This window comes from Microcaecilia unicolor, chromosome 11 (genome assembly GCF_901765095.1).
Source record: "Microcaecilia unicolor chromosome 11, aMicUni1.1, whole genome shotgun sequence".
Taxonomy (NCBI): domain Eukaryota; kingdom Metazoa; phylum Chordata; class Amphibia; order Gymnophiona; family Siphonopidae; genus Microcaecilia; species Microcaecilia unicolor.
The window spans coordinates 79,878,845-79,897,727 of NC_044041.1; the positions used below are offsets into that span (position 1 = coordinate 79,878,845).

At 44.8% G+C, this 18,883-nt stretch overlaps 1 protein-coding gene across 2 annotated transcripts in view; it reads left to right on the forward strand.

Moving 5' to 3' along the window:
* The first annotated feature begins 4,304 nt into the window (after window positions 1-4,304).
* The window catches only part of MBD3 (methyl-CpG binding domain protein 3), a 79,711-nt gene continuing 65,132 nt past the window's right edge, over window positions 4,305-18,883 (forward strand). Inside the window, exons 1-4 of one of the 2 annotated variants that reach the window (XM_030220040.1) lie at window positions 4,305-4,502; window positions 5,191-5,211; window positions 13,332-13,491; window positions 17,253-17,390. In XM_030220040.1, coding sequence (XP_030075900.1) covers window positions 4,393-4,502; window positions 5,191-5,211; window positions 13,332-13,491; window positions 17,253-17,390 — 429 coding nt within the window. In that variant the 5' untranslated portion in view covers window positions 4,305-4,392. The remainder of the gene's footprint in view (window positions 4,503-5,190; window positions 5,212-13,331; window positions 13,492-17,252; window positions 17,391-18,883) is intronic. The other variant, XM_030220041.1, reaches the window with a different exon arrangement.

Here is an 18,883-nt window from a genome sequence, read left to right on the forward strand (position 1 = left end):
TAAACTTCACAGTAAGTAAAAAAAAATTGGGCTTGTTTTTTAACCGATATTGCTTGTTTTGGTCTTATTTATTTATGGAAAATGCGCTTGTTTTTCAACTACCTGGCAACACTGCAGAGGAGAAGCCCTGCAGACTGGCTGGAGGCAGCCTTTCTTGCTACCACTGCTGGTGACCTAGAGCAAGTATAGACACTGGACCTGGGGTGGGGAGAGAATATGAAGCAGAGATTTATGGGAGGAAAAGGAGAGATGCTGGCCTGGGGGGGGGGGGGGTGGTGGTGGTGGTGGTGGTGGTGGTAGGGAAGAAGCTGGCTGTGGAAAGAGATAGAGATGCAGAGGACTAATGCTGGACATGGAGGTGGGGAAAGGGACTTGATATACCGCCTTTCTGAGGTTTTTTGCAAGGTGGGGAAGAGATAAGGACATGGAAGGGCAAGAATAGGGACATAGAGAGAGGAGATGCTGAGTAGGGTGGGAGGATGAGGGTAGGAACTCAGGAGTGATGCTGAACAGAGTAGATAGGGACAGAGAGAGAAATGCCAAACGGACAAGGAGATTAGGAGGGGCATAATCGAAGGGGGGCGCCCATCTATAAGGGCGGCCATCTCTAATGACGGCCCCGTAAAGCGGCGTACCCGACTGTACTATCGAAACAAGATGGCCGGCCATCTTTTGTTTCGATAATACGGTCGGGGCCGGCCAAATCTCAACATTTGGGCCGCCCTTAGAGATGGCCGACATTGGTTTTCGCCGATAATGGAAACTAATGGCGGCCATCTCAAAACCGGCCAAATCCAAGGCATTTGGTTGTGGGAGGAGCCAGCATTTTTGTAGTGCACTGGGCCCCCTAACATGCCAGGACACCAAACGGGCACCCTAAGGGGCACTGCAGTGGACTTCACAAATTGATCCCAGGTGTATAGCTCCCTTACCTTGGGTGCTGAGCCCCCCCAACCCCCTCCCCCCATAACTGTACACCACTACCATAGCCCTTAAAGGGTAATGGGAGGCACCTAGATGTGGGTACAGTGGGTTTTGGGTGGGTTTTGGAGGGCTCCCATTTACCACCACAAGTGTAACAGGTAGGGGGGGCATGGGCCTGGGTCGGCCTGCTTGAAGTGCACTGCAGTACCCACTAACAACTGCTCCAGGAACCTGCATAGTGCTGTGATGGAGTTGGGTATGACATTTGAGACTGGCAAAAAATGTTTTTTAATTTGTTTTTTTTTGGGTGGGAGGGGATTGGTGACCACTGGGGGAGTAAGGGGAGGTGATCCCCGATTCCCTCTGGTTGTCGTCTGGTCAGTTCGGGCACCTTTTCAAGGCTTGGTCGTGAACAAAAAGGGACCATGTTGGCCAAATGCTCGTCTGGGCCGGCCTTCTTTTTTCCATTATCAGCTGAGGACGGCCATCTCTTAACCATGCCCCCGTCCCGCCTTTGGTACACTGACGACATGCCCCCTTGAACTTTGGCTGGCCCTGCGACGGAAAGCAGTTGAAGCCGTCCAAAATTGGCTTTCGATTATACCGATTGGGCCGGCCTTAGGAGAAGGCCGGCCATCTCCCGATTTGTGTCGGAAGACGGCCGCCCTTCTCCTTCGAAAATAAGCAGGTAGGTATAGTCTGAAGAAAGTAGAAATGAGAGCGTGGGGCCAATACTAAAAAAAAAGCAAAAAAAAAAACTGATCTCAAAGATAGAAAATAAAATATATTTTTTCTTTTTCTATTTATTTAATTAGAATATGGAATGTACAGCTACCAGAGATGGCAATTGGCATGGCTGGGGCCTGTGAGAATAACTTTTTCACTGACCTTCAATCTCAAGCAGAGTGGTGGTAAATCTTTGTTTTGGATGAGCTACCTTGGGGTATCTGCTTATTAAGGTGGGCTTTTGCATGTTAAGTAGTATGAAAGCTTTATTTTCAAAGTTCAACTTTTTTTTTATTAAAACAGCAAATAATAACAAACATTCGTAAAGCCCAGCAGTCTGAGATTAACACAGCTTGTTCTAAAGATAACAAATAATTAAAGAAAAATAATTAAGCAAGAAATTGTTCTTCTATTTTCTCATATGTGGACAGATAAATTACGCTTTGTGAGACTGCCAGGTACACTATTGGAAAAAGATTAATGGGCTTTGATGGTCTTTTTTTGTCTATCCTGGTATCTGATTGTTTACTTATGCACTAGGGCCCTCATGATCAAAAGCCCCGCGCTGTTCCAAACAGCGCCCTAAAAATAGCGCCGGGACAGCGCAGGGCTTTTCTGCATCGATGATCAAAGATAATGCATGCAAATCTAAGCAGCACTATTATCTTTATCATGTTGAAGTGCGGGAGAATTGCGCCCGAGCATGCGCTCAGCACAATCCTCCCGCACTTCTTTGACAGGTCTGGGCTGTCAAAAGCCCAAAACTGTCAAAGTGGCCTGCCGATCCCCCAACAAAGAGGCCGCCGCCGGCTACCAAACCGACTCCCACCCAGCGATGGAGGGGGGGGGGGGGCTGGAGGTCCGGTGGACCTCTGGTCCCCCCGACGACCCCCCCCCCCCATGTTCACGGAGGGCTGGAGATCCAGTGGTTCTCCAGCCCCCCCCACGAACCCCCAGAGGAGTTGGTTGCCGGCTTAGAAACGCTGCCCTACCCTCCCATCTGCGACGGGGGGGAGGGCTGGAGGATCGGTGGGTCTCCAGCCTCCCAAACCCCCAGAAATCGTTGTGATCCATCGACGGTGGGTGGGGCCTAGAGGTCCACCGGACCTCCAGCCCACCCCAACTCCTCCCCCCCGGCGTTCTCCACAAATCCCTGTGGTCCGTGGTGACACGTAACCCCACCCTCCTCCCTCCCTCCCGGCCCCCCTACCTTTGTTGGAGGAGGGACGCAGCCTGCATGCCTCCCTCCTCTTCCTTTTGACGCCGCTTCAAAATGGTGGCGCCCAGCCCCGCCCATTGCATCCTGGGATGCGCTGGGCGGGGCTACATACCATATAAGGGAGCGATTCCCTTACATGGTATGAAGCCCCACCTAGCGCATCCCAGGATGCAATGGGCGGGGCTGGGCACCGCCATTTTGAAGCGGCGTCGAAAGGAAGAGGAGGGAGGCATGCAGGCTGCGTCCCTCCTCCAACAAAAGGTAGGGGGGCTGGGAGGGAGGGAGGAGGGTGGGGTTACGTGTCACCACGGACCACCAGGGATTTGTTGAGAACGTGGGGGCGGGAGGAGTAGGGGTGGACCTCCAGCCCCACCCCCCTCGGGTACAGCGGCCACAAGGATTTCTTGGGGTTTGGGGGGGGCTGGAGGCCCGCCGAACCTCCAGCCCCCCCCCCCCCCGGCGCTGGTGGGAGGGTGGGACAACACTTGGCCGGAGGCGGCTACAAAGATTTTGGGGGGGGTGGGGGGTTCGGATCATCGGGGGGGGGGGGGTGGACCTCCAGTCCCGTGTGCTGTTGCCTTGGGGGGGACAGGGCTCACCATTCCTCCCCAATGATCCGCAAAATCTAACGCCAGCTCGGAGCTGGCGTTGATTTTGCTGCAGTCAGCGACCCAATCTTTGGCGCGCTGGTTGCTGATCATTGGGGATGAATGCGTTAAGCGCCAATTAGCATGCATTTGCAAGCTAATTGCGCTAGAAGCCCTGTTTAGCATGCATTTGCATGCTACTTGCGCTGAGAGCCCTCGAGTGGGCTGTTTCAGGCGCTTGAGGGCTCTGATCATGGGTCGGCTGCAAACTCTGGCGCTAGTATGGCGTTAACAGCCTCTAGCGCCAGAGTTTGCTTTTGATCATGAGGGCCTAGATGGAAGATGGGGTAGGGGTTAGATGTAGCGCACACGTGTGTTCACTGCCTAAGTTGTTCTTCTGGTGGTTTGCCTACTGACAATTGGAGATCTTTTGTTTTGTTTTAAATTATGGAGGACACTAATTTTTGCTTAGATGACTGCACTGAATCGATAGTGACTATTGATATGCATTAACTAAGGAGCTCAGCCTGGCTTCGGCGACAGCAAGGTTTGTCTCTTCAATTCACAGTTCTACAACAGCATGAGCACTAATTGTTAGTTGGGCAGCCGGTAAACAAAGGAGCAGCCAGTTCAGCGGCGCGCCGCCACTGTCGCACCACATGACCACTTGGCACTAGATTTTTGCGGCGGAGGGATGTGGTTCTCACGTCACGCCCCTTCTCATTCTAACCTCCTTGTTTCATATTTGGCATGGCGGTGATGCGGCTGGCGGAAGCGGTGTAGTGGACGTGCGCCGTGCGCGTTCCTGTCCATAGAAATAGAAGGCGGGAGGGCGCAGGCGACTCGGTGCTTGCTTTGAGGGAAGGAGGGAGACGGGGTGGTGAGCGCGACGGCGGGTTGTTAGAGAGCGCGAGACAGTGTGCGGGCGCGGAAGGGATGGAACGGAAGAGGTGGGAGTGCTCGGCTCTTCCTCAGGGCTGGAAAAGGGAAGAAGTGACCAGAAAGTCCGGTCTGTCTGCTGGCAAGAGTGATGTCTATTACTATAGGTGAATGTACCATTGTACGGAGGGGGGGAGGGGAAGGGGGACCCCCCGGCCGTTAGCTCTCATTTAATATCACCCGACCGCGTGGGAGTGGGAGATCTGCTGTTCATGTTCCTGTCTTCGAGTCCACACTTACTGCACAGGGGGATGGGGGGGCAGTCAATATCCTCTATCTTACCACCCTTGTTCTTCCCCGTGTCAAGTTTCCGGGGGGGGGGGGAGGTTAATTTTTCATGATCGGGTGTTCGTTGATGATGATGGGGGAGGGGGGGAGGGGAGGAGGAGGAAAGGTCGAGTCGGGGTTTTTATTTAAAGCTGTACCTCCTGTCTTTACTGGTAGGCTAGGATGAAAGACTTTTTTCTTTTCGTAGTCTGGTGGTGTTCATGGAGGATTTATGCTTATAGTCCTTTTAATCTAACGAATAACTATATAAACAAGCTGCTTTGCAGGCAAGAGGGAAGGAGGGCCGATTAAACATGTTGCAGGTGTTTTTTTAGTTTGGGTAGAACTACCGTAGTTTATGAACACCGGCCGTTATTAGGATAAAATGTATGAGTGAAATGGGGTAAGCAGTGAATTACCATTGTAAATGTTTAGATGTCTGTAAATTGTTTTAAACATGTATATTTTTTGTTATTGAATATTTTTTTTTCTATCTCCCCACCCCATCTTTGTTTGCCTGGTACACAGAGAGTCAGGGCATAAAAGCAGGTAAAACAATAGCTTTCCACACATTTTAGTTCATATATAATTTTGCTTTGATTTTTTTTGTTCTAAAATTGCATTACTTTTAGTTATGTCATAGCATTGCATCATGTGGAGCCATTAAATGTAGAATAGTTAGAGAATATAATTTAGTACTAGGTATATTGGTATGGGTAACTAAGTGAAATGCAACGGTTTATTCCCATGTTAGGTTTGCTTGATACACACACTTGGCGCTGTATTGGGTTTCTTATGATAATTCTCAATGAGTGTTGATGATTTTTCATAGTGGCGTCAGATGAAGCTGCCATTCCGGCTTTCAAAATTAAGCATCAGTTTGCATGTTTATAGCTTCAGAGACCTATGGACCATTCTTTCCTCTTCTGAAGGAAACAGCTGTATACAGTCCTGCACCAAAACAATTTGTAGACCTGAAGACCTGTGAATACGAAAGATGACATCAGAATATATCCCAAAAGATTAAAAAAAGGATAACAAGCTAGTCACAGTTATTTTAAATTAATCCAATGAAAAGGTATCATCTACAACTTTTGATCCTTATTTTCACGTATCCAAGTGGATTAACACAGCAACAATTCTTTGCTCTAATTGGACAGAAGTAGATTATCTAGTTGGAATTTTAAAATATTTGACTATGACTTTGGTATTCATTCTCACTCCTCAAGAGCGGCCAACAGGTTGTGTTTTCAGGATATTCTTCAGTAAGGATATTCTGGAAACCTGATTGATTGGCAGCCCTCAGGGGTTACAAATGAGTGCCACTGGGCTGTGATGTCACTCTTATGTACCTATTTGCTCAGGTTAAACACCATTTGAAAATGGAAGCTTATCACAAGAATTCGTGCAGAGTAGAGGGCTTTTTGTCCATATGGACAGGTGAAAAGAGCGCTAGAAATTCACCTGGTGCTGGAGGGGAGATAATTTCAATTAACCAGATATGATTTGCTACAAGGTAAGGTTCTGTGGAGTTTGGGAAACTGGCCTTGCACATTCCCATTCCTGAGTGTATCTGGTGTGCTGATGGGAAAACAGTTCTGTCCCATAAGGCACTTCCTCAGCCTTAACAAGGAAGGGTCACATCAGTTGACAAACATTTTCTCGTGCAAAGGGGGGGGGGGGGGGGGGGAAGAGACTCGGTTCAGTGGAGCTTTTTCTCTAATTTTATGCCCACTGAAAGAAAACATTTGATTAAATCAGGCAGCTTCTAATACCAATCTTTTTCAGTACATGCATAGTTGAAGCATTTGGTTAAACAAATCCTATGCATTTTATTAGGAATTATTTTACCACCTTTTTGAAGGAATGTACTCAAGGCATGAGGGACAATTGACTAACTTGTCCTCCTTTTGTGAGCTGATGAGCTTCAAAAATGTGTATGGGGGAAAAAGGAACAGTTTAGGGCAGTGGAATGTGTGGTTATTCTGGCTATTGCTCCTCCTCCCCAGGCCTGATTTTTATAAAGGTTTTATTTTTTTTGTTTTTCCTTAGCCTTTGGAAATTTTTGTGGGGCCTTATTCTGGGCTCTAGATAAGTTGCTAAACTCTTTCATAGTACTGTTCCTTTTCCACATGTTATATCCCCAAAGTCAGAGGATAGTGGGTTGAATTATTCCCATCTTATATATTATCCTTTCTCTGAGGACAAGCAGGATGTTAATATTCTTACTGATGCGCGATGTCACTTGACGAGTCTGGCACAGCAAGCACTTCTTGGTGTTCTTCTAGAAGCCTATGGAGGCAGCCTATTGTGTATGCGAGGATCTTCCCGCCTGCTTCATTGTGTGGGACCTGCTTAGTCTAGTTTTTTTTCCATGGAGGAGTGCGAATGTGTTTATCCTCTGTCCTTCCCAACTTGCATCAAAGTTTCCTCAAATGTTTTATTGCCGTTTTTAATTTGTCCTACACTCTGTAAGTATGTTCACACTGGACCAGTGTCCTTTCCTCTCCTGTTTTTTTTTTTTTTTGTTTGTTTGTTTTCAGCACTTCGCATTTCCTTTATTTTCCACATCCCATTAGGCCTTGAGCGCCTGGTCAAGAACCTTTTTTTCCACCATTGCCTTGACTATTTTTCTAGACATGTCCTAGAAAACTGTGGTTTTAAATGCTTCAGGCAACAGGACTGTGTTCTGCATGGACACTCATAATTGGTGCCTGCAAGGGCTCAATCAAAATTCTTGTAAACTCTGTTCCTAGGCAAGATGAGGTATTAAAGGTTGAGAAAAACTTCGAGAATGGATATTTGGCACTGTGATGTCTGGTCCATTGACTTTGGCATTGGACACCTCAGACACGGAGGACTCATCAATAGCAGGAGGGCTTTACCTTCCTCGACCGATTTCAGTGCAATGCGTTGAGTGGAAGTTGAGCATAATCAGCATTGATTGCTCTCAAAGCATGGCATCAAAGTCACTGATGCTCTCATAGTACTCCTCACATAAAGGCCACTCATCCTCCCTGGAAAGGATGGGGTGCAGCAGCCCCCATCAAGCTGAGACCGGGTTACTGGATCCAGCTGAGCCTCAGCTTTCACCAATAGCAGGCCTTGAGGAACGGCTCAGAGCCATGTTACAAGATCAGGTGGAGTGTCTTAATTACCTGGTAAGAGGCTATGGTAAGATTCCATGCTACCAATCCCAAGTATACATATGTAGTATCACACCATACCTTATGCTACGAGTTTATCTTGTTGGGCAGACTGGATGGGGCCGTAAGATCTTTATTCGTCATCATCTATTATGTCTATTATGTTACTAAGACAGTAGTGGCTTTCCCCATTTATACCTCAATAACAGACTATGGGCTTTTTCTCCTGGAACTTAGCCAAACTTTTGTTTAAACCCAGATACGCTAATTGCTGTTCCCACATCCTCTGGCAATGAGTTCCAAAGATTAGCTATTTGTTGAATGAAAAAATATTTCTTCCTCTTCGTTTTAAAAGTGTGACTTCATTGAAATTCAATGCGAAGAAATGCAAAGTGATGCACTTAGGGAGTAGAAATCCACGGGAGACGTATGTGTTAGGCGGTGAGAGTCTGATAATGTACAGACGGGGAGAGGGATTGGGGTGATAGTATCTGAGAATCTGAAGGCGACGAAACAGTGCGACAAAGCGGTGGCCGTAGTTAGAAGGTTGCTGGGTTGTATAGAGAGAGGTGTGATAAGCAGAAGAAAGGCAGTGTTGATGCCCCTTGTTGCCCCTGTATAAGCTGTTGGTGAGGCCCCACCTGGAGTATTGTGTTCAGTTTTGGAGGCCATATCTTGCTAAGGATGTAAAAAGAATTGAAGCGGTGCAAAGAAAAGCTACAAGAATGGTACGGGATTTGCGTTCTAAGACGTATTGCTGACCTGAACACGTATACCCTGGAGGAAAGGAGAAACAGGGGTGATATGATAGACGTTCAAATATTTGAAAGGTATTAATCTGCAAATTAACCTTTTCCGGAGATGGGAAGGTGGTAGAACTAGAGGACATGAAATGAGGTTGAAGAGGGGCAGACTCAAGAAAAATGTCAGGAAGTACTTTTTCACGGAGAGAGTGGTGGATGCTTGGAATGCCTTCCTGTGGGAGGTGGTGGAGATGAAAACGGTAATGGAATTCAAACGTATGTGCGATAAACATAAAGGAGTCCTGTTCAGAAGGAAGGGATCCTCAGAAGTTTAGTGGAGATTGGGTGGCAGGGCTGGTGGTTGGGAGGCGGGGCTAGTGCTGGGCAGACTTCTACGGTCTGTGCCGTGAGGATGGTAGATACTAATGAAGGTCAGGTATACACAAAAAGGTAGCACATTTGAGTTTATCTTGATGGGCAGACTGGATGGATCGTGCAGGTCTTTTTTCTGCCATCATCTACTATGTTATTGAGTGTCCCTTAGTCTTGGTACTTTTTAGAAACATGACTGCAGATCTGCAAACGCCAGTCTGCCCATCCACAGTAATCACTATCTCCTCCTCCTTTCCCTAAGAGATCACGTGCTTGTCCCACACTTTCTCAGATTCACAGTCCTTGTCTCCACCACCCTGATTCATGTTTACCCATTCTGAAGCACTTGACGTTTTGTAGGCCTCTTATCATATCCCCTTTCAGCCGTCTCTTTTCCAAGCTGAAGAGCCCTAATCTCTTTAGCCTTTCCTCATATAAGGAGTTCCATCCCCTTATATAATTTTGGTTGCCCTTTGAGCCTTTTCTAATTCCGAATTGTTTTTTCAGATAGAGAATTGCACATGCTATTTACGGTGAGGTTGAACCATGGAGCGATAGAGGCATTTTTTTTCAGGATTCTTTCATGAGGAACTTTGTCATTTTTCTGAAAGTCTAGATACACTACATCAACTGACTTCCTTTATCCATATGCTTGTTCACGCCTTTTAAAGAAATAAAGCAAATTGGGTGAGGCAAGACTTCCCTTGGCTTAATCCATGTGGACCCTGCTCCATTAAACCATGTTTGTCTGTGTTCAGTAATTTTATTCTTTATAATAGTTTCCACTATTTTACCCGGCATTGATGTCTGGCTTACCGATCATTAATTTCCTGGATCACCCCTGGAACCCCTTTTAAAAACCTGTGTTACATTAGCTACCTTCTAATCTTCATGCACTATGGATGATTTTAATGACAGATTACAGATCACTCATTTGACCTGGAAACTGAGGATGAACCAGGGTTGAGGTGTTGGATATACTTCAGTTTGACACCTTCCCCCCCCCACACACCACCATGCATAGAGCCCTAAAGTCTCAGGGATTCAGGACGATCCAGCTTCTTCCCATTCTATGGTGGTCAAATCTGCTCTCAGACTCCCTCCTCGGTGCCTCCAGGGAGGGTGGTTTGGACCTTGGAATCTTTTTTTTGAAAATAAATTTCAGAACTCTATATTTGCCCTCTGCATAGATTCTTACAAACTCTTAATGAACATCCATTTGCAGAACATTGCCCAATGTGGCAAGTTTACAGGCACACTCCCTTGGGACAAGACTGAGGAGCTCCACCAGCCAGTAGTCAAAGTGACAGTGCACAAAGTACATGGTTAAGACAGCTTATGATGTTTTCGATATAGCATACAGAGCCTCTGTCACAGGTATTGGGTTGTGAAGGCTCACCTGGCTGTGTGTCTCTGAACTAAAACCAGTGATTCAGGAGAATCTGGCGGATATTCTGTCAGCAAGACATCCGTTTTGGTGACAAAGTGGAGGAGGTAGCAGACTTCATCAAGAAGTGATCTGAACCTCCACATCCAGGAGATATTCTGGTGGAGGACAATGGAAGTCCTACCACTGTCATAGGTGTAGGTGCTCTCATTGCAGCAGAGGGCCCAAAAAAATCCAAGTTGGCTCCCCAGTCAAAATAGGAGACGTGCTTTTGACTGGCTCCAGGAGAGCATAGCTGCAATTCTGTAACCAAGTACTTGTCACCAAGAAGACGGGGATTTCATCCCTTCCTAGGCCTAAGGGCCTTGAATAAATATTTGGCCAAACAAAAGTTCAGGATGGTTTCCCTGGGCCCCCTGGTTTGGGAAAATGATTGCCTATCAGCTCCCAGGATATTTCACAAAATGTCTAGCAGTAGTCACAGCGTCCCTGAGCAGACTGAGGGTGCATGTTTTTCCTTACCTGGATGATTGGCTAGGCAAGAACACATTGGAGGAAACAGCAAAACTTAACACACAAAACCATTCAGGTGCTGGGATATTTTCACAAATCCTAACACCTCCAAGTGCCTGTCCCAGCAATTGGAGTCCTGCTAGATAGGACTTGGGATTGGAAGGAAGGCCCTGGCTCAACAAATAGAAGTACTCATCTCTGGTTCAGCAGGTTTGCCAGAGTCAGCAGTTACCAGCTCTGCAGATGTTAAGACTGCTAGACCACATGGCCTCAACTGTATGTCATTCCTATGGTGCACCTCAAGAAAGTCCCTCAGTTCTGCTCTAGACTGGGGTCATGTGGCAGACTAGCCTTGGATGCCTGTCTTCTCTCTGCATATCCTCCGCCTCTTGTAGCAAAAATTCTCCTGAAACTCAAGCAGGACCAGGGAACCATGATTCTCACTGCCTCGTACTGGGCGCGGCAGGTCTAGTTCCCTCTTATTTCTGGAGTTAGCCTCTGAAGATCCATGAAGACTGGAAGCTTTCTGACCCTCATCACTCAGAACGAGGGGTCCTTCTTACATCACAACCTCCTGGCCCTTGGATGTTGAGGTTTGAGGTGGATCTTGCTCGGCCAATAGGATTACTAGGTAAGTTTTTGATTGGTAGGTTTGAGAGACGGTGTCTATTTTAGCCATGGTGCCACTTTGCTGCTTATCTCATTGAAGCAGAGTATTCATGTTGATTTTGGCATGTAGTAAATGTTTTTTTTTTTTTTTTTTTTTAATAAATTAAAAAAAAAGTTCTTTATATTTGATTTTGATTTGTTAGACAAATTGGTCTTGGCTCCCTGAAGCAGCAGTTTTAACCGTGAAATATTGGCAGCTGATGTTGGAAATGGACCTTTAATAATCTTGTACAATGTTAAGTGCTTCAGTTTGGATTAGTAACTTTTGTTTTTTTCCAATACTGTTTTTGAAGAATTTATAGAAGGTTTATTGCCAATGATCAATGCAAAGATCAAGGTTTGAGCAAATGAATAGCTGGATATTTATGGCTTATCCCTGCTATATGAGGCTTTTGCCTTTCAAGCTGTCTTGAGTTTTGACAAGTCATTTACAGATTTATTTTTTTGTGCTGTTAAGCATGATATTGAGTAACGTATACTGTATTATTGTGGTGTTCTTACTTAATGCCCCCCCCCCCCCCCCCCACCACCCGAGTATTCTAAAGAGTTCCATCTTAACCAGTCAGTTCTGTCAACATTTTTCCAAAGCCACATCATGCCCATTATAGTGAAAGCGCACTGCATAGGCTGGGCTGCAAGAAAGCCGTGGCCTTCTATCCAGAGTGGACTGGAGCCCTTAGAAAGTCCACCCAGCTTTTTATTTCTTTTTGACTACATCAGGATAGGGGTTTGCCATTGGTAAACACATTGTCTAATTGGCTCACGCTACATTTCTTTTACTTATGCCCATACTGGGCTGACTCTGGAGGGTTATGCCACGGATCACTGTGTCAGAGCCATGGCTGCATTGGTAGCTCACCTGAGGTCCGCTTTAATAGAGATTTGCAGAATTACAACTTCGGCTTAGTCCACACATTCACCTCTCACTACTGCCTAAAGCAAGATTCCCGATGCAATAGCTGGTTAGGTTAGATAGTCCTTCAGAATTCGGGGTCTAGAATCCAAACCCCCGGCCCATTTGTTTCTGTTCCAGGCTGTCTTTAAAAAACAGATTTTGTTTGCGCAGGTCTCTGTTTTAAACCCTTTTTAATTGAGACAGCCTGGTAGCTAGGGATTCTTTTCTTTTAAGAATAGTCTTGTATATTCTTACTGCCCAACCCACCTTCTCTTAGAGTTGAATTCTGTAGTCTGTTGTATTAAAGTGAGCTTAGCTGGTCTTGTGCAATGATAACAGGCGGGAAGAAATGCATAGTAAGCTGCTTCCAGTAGAACACTTGAGAGCACTTGCCATGCTGGGCTTCATCGGATGATGTCGCTCATCAGTAAAAATATTCATCCAGCTGTCCTCTGAGAAGACTTGCTACAGGTGAGTAATTTTGATTATCATCAGAAATTGGGCATTTTATCATGTGATTTAGTTTAAATATTTTACACTGCTACGATGCCACTAGTGATGACTGCGCCTGTGAGGGAGAATCCCTTTTCGCAAATACCCACAAAAACACATTCTTCTAGATTACTGATAATGGAGATGTTATGTTGATGTTTAACTCTCATCTCTGTTTCCACTTCATCATTAGAAATAAGTTTGTGAAGTGGGCTATAGCACCAAAACCTCAAAAAGTGACATCCTTATCTTGGGAAGGTGCAAGGTCATCCAAAATACCCTTTAAGATGAGGGAGAAACCTCATGTCTGCCCAATCCCATCAGAATTTTATGAATGTTTTTCCCTGACTTTCCTCTCTTATTTTTGATAGAGGCATTGGCCTCGATATCATCAAATGTTTTAACTCCTCTCACTTCTCTGTACTTTCACTTCTCTGTACTCTTTCTGTTAGCCCCAGCGGAAAGAAATTCCGAAGCAAGCCCCAGCTGGCTCGCTACCTGGGCAGCTCGATGGACCTCAGCACTTTTGATTTCCGCACAGGGAAGATGCTAATGAGCAAGATCAACAAGAACAGGCAGAGGATGCGCTATGACTGTTCAAATCAAGTCAAAGTAAGAGGACTGCACTTCATCAGTTCAGAACCAGGTGTCCTTCACTGACATACCCATTTATTAACTGCATTGAAAAGATGTTGATCTCCTCAGAGGCAGGTTTTAAAGTCCACTTAGATGATGCCTAGAAGTTAGTTGGTGGCATGGTTTGTGACACTGAACAAGCTAACCTGAAGGCAGGGTCATAGTCTGACAAGGGACCCATATACTGTAAGAATGTCTGAATATCTCGGTAAACAGCATAAATTCTGCTTGGGCAGCCCCTGTGGTGCAAAGTGTGTGTGGGGGGGTGCTCAGGGAAGAAGAGGGCCTGTTTGAAGCTGCTTCTGATCCTCTAATGTGGGCTTCCCCTCTCCCAACCTAGGGACCCTTTCAGAATTGTTGCTTGAGTGCCCATGGTCAGAAGTTTGGATGCACTGTGTTTATGGATAGTGCCATTTGACTTTCAAAACACAAACTTCTTTTTGGGAGATATTTAATCCTAATTGTCTGATTGTCTCAGTATGCATTGTGCAACCTACCTACAAATTCCCTTTGAAAAGGAATCTGAACATGAAAAGTGTACACATCAAAGGCAATCTTTAATCAAAATCAGAGGTTAATAGGTTGATGGAATAATTCCGTCATCTGTTACACTTCATGGTTTGTCAGCATTTGGTTATATTATCAGAATAGGGTGTTTGTGGTTATTGCTGGTAACTGAAAAAAGCTTTAATTTGCATTATAGATACTAAGTCGGTGTAACATGTTGGTAAGTGTACGTTTCAAAGTCAGATTAAACCAGGGGCTAGAATCAGAGGTCAGTAAAATTTGGCCTTAATTTATTTTGTGTGTAGAAGCAGTACTGATACTGCTTCAGTTTTGTTGAGTAGGAATATTAAAATTTGTTAATGGAAGTCGCTTTATAGAGTTGCCTTTCCTCTGTATGCTGTGAATGTGAGCCATGAAGGAAAGAAATAGGAATGGTGTGAATCCTAACAATATAGACAAGAAAATGCAACACTGGGCCTTCAAGAAAGAGACAACGGCAGTCCTTTATTGTGAAAAAGACCCGACACGGGCTGTGTTTCGGTGCACAAGTGCCTGCCTCAGGGATCAAAGTTTGTCTTCACAATATATGAGCAGGAATGTTCAGTCTGAGTAAATTTTCACATATAAGTACAGAACCTAGTTATTAAATGTAAGCATACATCTTTCAAAAAAGGAGGAAAAACGCCTCAAGAAAAAGCTTCTCCCAAAATTGTAAGTGGGATAGAAGCTATCATTTCATCATCATGGGCGATACAAAAAACCTCCTATATTGAATTATTTGTATTTTTTATTTTATTTTTACTTTTACTATTCCTTTTACCACAAAAGAAAAGATTTTTTACTCTGCCATCCAAATTGAAAAGTTTTTACTTAGCTTGGGCAGACTTTAAATTCTCTCCTCTCGTGACCGAAATAAAACTGTGGTCAACGGGTCCCGTTTCACATTACGCTGCTTCAGGACCACAGCTATTCAATTATATATTTCAAAGGTCATCTTTCAGCCCGTTCAGTATGCCGACGGTCGCATGGCAGTCTGAGTAAATTGCCAGCCACCACTGAGCGTTTGTTCAATCCTAACAGACGCTGTCTGTGTGAAAACTGCCAAGACAGTTTTTATACAGACAGCGTCTGTTAGGATAGAACATTCCTGCTCATGTATTGTGAAGACACACTTTGACCCCTGAGGCAGGCGCTTGTGCACCGAAACACGGCCCATGTCGGGTCTTTTTCACAATAAAGGACTGCCATTGTCTCTTTCTTGAAGGCCCAGTGTTGCTTTTTCTTGTCTATATTGTATGCTGTATTACCCTCTCTTTTGTGATTTTGTGAATCCTAACATGGTCCACTCCTCAGAGCCATGAGTTAACAGTGTAGTTTCTCCTCGGTGAAAAATAAATGTGCCTTACTATGAGGTATTATGTTGCATTCCTTTACTTCAAAAGTGCAAAGGTCTATTGTAGAATGTCAGCATGTCCTGACATAATACAAGGGATGTGTATGCTGTAAGTATATGTTACTGGGGAGAAACAGGAAGAGGCAGAGGATGCGGTACTCTATGAAATAATCTACAAATGTTTACAGTAAATGCATGCCATGTATGTGAAAAAACACTTGGTTATACTTTACCCATGTGCAGACTTTAAACATCAGGTGCCCTTGGCCTGGATTGGCCGCTGTCGTGGACAGGATGCTGGGCTCGATGGACCCTTGGTCTTTTCCCAGTGTGGCATTACTTATGTACAGGTTAGAGTAACTGGTCAAGGATGTTGAGACTAGGAGACTGGGCATCAAAATGGTAGATGCAAATTGATGCACATAGCAAAGTAATCCCAACTACAGATACAAAATGTTAAGTTCCTTAGTTAGTCACCACCCAAGAAAAATAAATCATGTGGTTATTGTGCATATGTTGAAATTTTCAGCCTAGTGTATTGTCTGCTAAAAATCAAACAGAATATTAGGGATTATTTAAAAGGGGGTGGAAAATAAAACTGAAAATATTAGTTTTTTTGTATAGGTCTCTGTTGCATTTGCACCTTGAGCGTTGTGTGCAGTTCTGGTCACCCTATTTCGAAAAGGATGTTATGATACTAGAAAAGGTTCAAAGAAGGGCGACAGAAATAAATGGAATGAACACATCCATTAGGTTAGGGCCTTTCAGTTTGGAGAAAAGATGGGGGATATAAAATTAAGTGGGGAGTAACAGTTCCATAGCATCCTGTCAGACCAGTCCACACTGATAGATCGTGTGACTCCACCAGCAGATGGAGACAGAGGAAGAAAATAGTTTTTGTGCATTACCCCTTATGGGTATTATGCAGCATAGAATGTTCAGTATTTTCTTTTATTTATTTATTTAGATTTTGCTCACACCTTTTTCAGTAGTAGCTCAAGGTGAGTTACATTCAGATACTCTGGATATTTCTCTGCCCCAAGAGGGCTCACAATCTAAGTTTGTACCTGAGGCAACGGAGGGTTAAGTGACTTGCCCAAGATCACAAGGAGTAGCAGTAGGATTTGAACCGGCCATCTCTGGATTGCAAGACCGGTGCTCTAATTACTAGGCCACTCCTCCACTATGTTGGGGACACTGCTTTGCTACATTCCATTGTTCTGGACTGGTCTGGCCTGATAGGATGCTGTGGAAAGGAAAGTTATGTCTTACTGATAATTTTCTTTCCTTTAGTCCTGTCGGACCAGTCCAGAATCTCTCCCTGGTTGATTAATTTTGTTTTGCTTACAAGCTATATTTTTCACAAATCACAGATTCTGCTTCTACTTTTTTCCTAACCTATTTTATGTCACGCATGTCGTGGGAAGTTAAACATCCCTCATAACCCCCTCATAACCTGTCTTCCAGGTTTTCTTACTTCGGTGGTGGCTACAAGAGATGTATATGCCTCACTAGCTGGTAAGGTTATGATTTACTTGGTTTTGAAGTTTCTATATTGGCCATTGGGCAGATTTTGAGCGCCATTGCTTAGCTATTCGAAACACTGAACATTCTATGCTGCAAAAAACCCAAAACCCTTAAGGGGCGAGTCACAAGAACTATTTTCTTCCTCTGACTCCTTCCGTTGACCCAAACTGGCCACTGTTGGACACCAGAGTACTAGGCTTGAGGGACCTTGGTTTGATTAAGCTTGGCTTTTCTTAATACTAGATGTATTCTATCATCTAATTGTTTTCTAATTGAGTAAACATTGAAGCTTCTCCCCTTTTTTGTTTAGGGTAAACCGGATTTAAACACAGCACTACCTGTTAGACAGACTGCCTCAATCTTCAAACAACCAGTCACCAAGGTCACCAATCATCCCAGCAACAAGGTGAAGAGTGATCCACAAAAAGCTGTGGATCAGCCTCGGCAGGTTAGCTCATACACCTCCACTTTGTATGCTTGTGTACGTAGATGGACACCATACCATTTCATAGGGTGTGCAGTCTTCATTTTAAACGAGCTTTTGTAATTTTTCTTGCATTTCTGTTTCTCTGCAGACAAGGCAAGGGAATGCAGGCACTCTAAGGTGAAGACATCTGATGGGGCCTTCTGTGCTAGAGATTAGCTCAGAGAAATCTGAAGTAGATCTTTTTGAACACCCTTCACATTGCCTTGGGTTTTGTCATTAAATCCTTTGGTTCTGTCATGTTTTGATACTACTTGGCACTTCACTACCAGCATTAAGAACACGTTACTTTCAATTTCTTTCTGACATGACCACACTTCTGCTGGTGTCTTCTCTGGTACTGCCTTTCCCCTTGCCTCCACATTCAGAACTTAAACTTGCAGGTAGCAAGAAGAACAGTCAAAAAGCAGCTGCACAGCAAGCAGTCATTCTGCACAATGTGGCTGAGATCTCTGGAGCCCAAGACCCACAGAATGGAACCGTCGCTGTATCCCCCAATCTCCTCCTGTCCATCTGTCTGAGGACCCATGTGCAATGATATAAGTAAACAAATTGTCAGTGGTAAGGAGAAGAAAAAACACTTTCCCAGAAAGCTTCTGCCACCACCCCTAACGGGCACAGATCTGCACATTCTTCCTCAAGGAGGGTCCCCACTTTTACAAAGCCACAAAAAAACTAGTTTTGACACCATGCCTCTCCTCAGTCCAGTGGACCCAAGGAAAACCTGTCCATCCCCTAAGGACTCTGCCAATGGTGCTGTCATCCAGCATCTTAAGATTTATGTAGGACAACTTTCTTTCTGCAGTTGTCTCATCAGTTTCACCATGACATCAGTTGATGGTGTAAGGAAATAGACATACTTAGTGACATCATCAGATGGAGCCTTGTGTGTGGATAGCTCTGAGAAATTGCGACTTGATTTCTCTGAGCTGTGGGGGAGTTCCTATGCTGCCTCCATCTTTCTCCTCTTGCTCATATTTTTTTATATATCTGCAGAAGGTATTCAAGGCTCCCCTCAGTGTCTTTGGTATCGTTTTCCTCAGTGTATACCTGTTCTCTTAACCACAGAGTTCTTTTTAATTTAATCATGGTGTGTTTTCTTTCCTTATTTATTATTTAAATTTTGCTCACACCTTTTTCAGTAGTAGCTCAAAGTGAGTTACATTCAGGTACACTGGGTGGTGTTACCCTGTCTCTGGAGGGTTCACAATCTAAGTTTGTACCTGAGGCAATGGAGGGTTAAGTGACTTGCCCATGATAACAAGAAGCAGCAGTGGGATTTGAACATCTGTATGTCAAGACCGGTGCTCTAATCACTAGTCCGCTCTTGTGACTTTTTCCATGCTGGCAAAATCTACTTTTGCTTTCTTTATCTCATAATGTTAGTTTGGTACTGGCTACTACTCCTGTGTTGCCTCGCAATGCTCTCCTCCACAGTCTGTTCAGTTGGGCTTTGT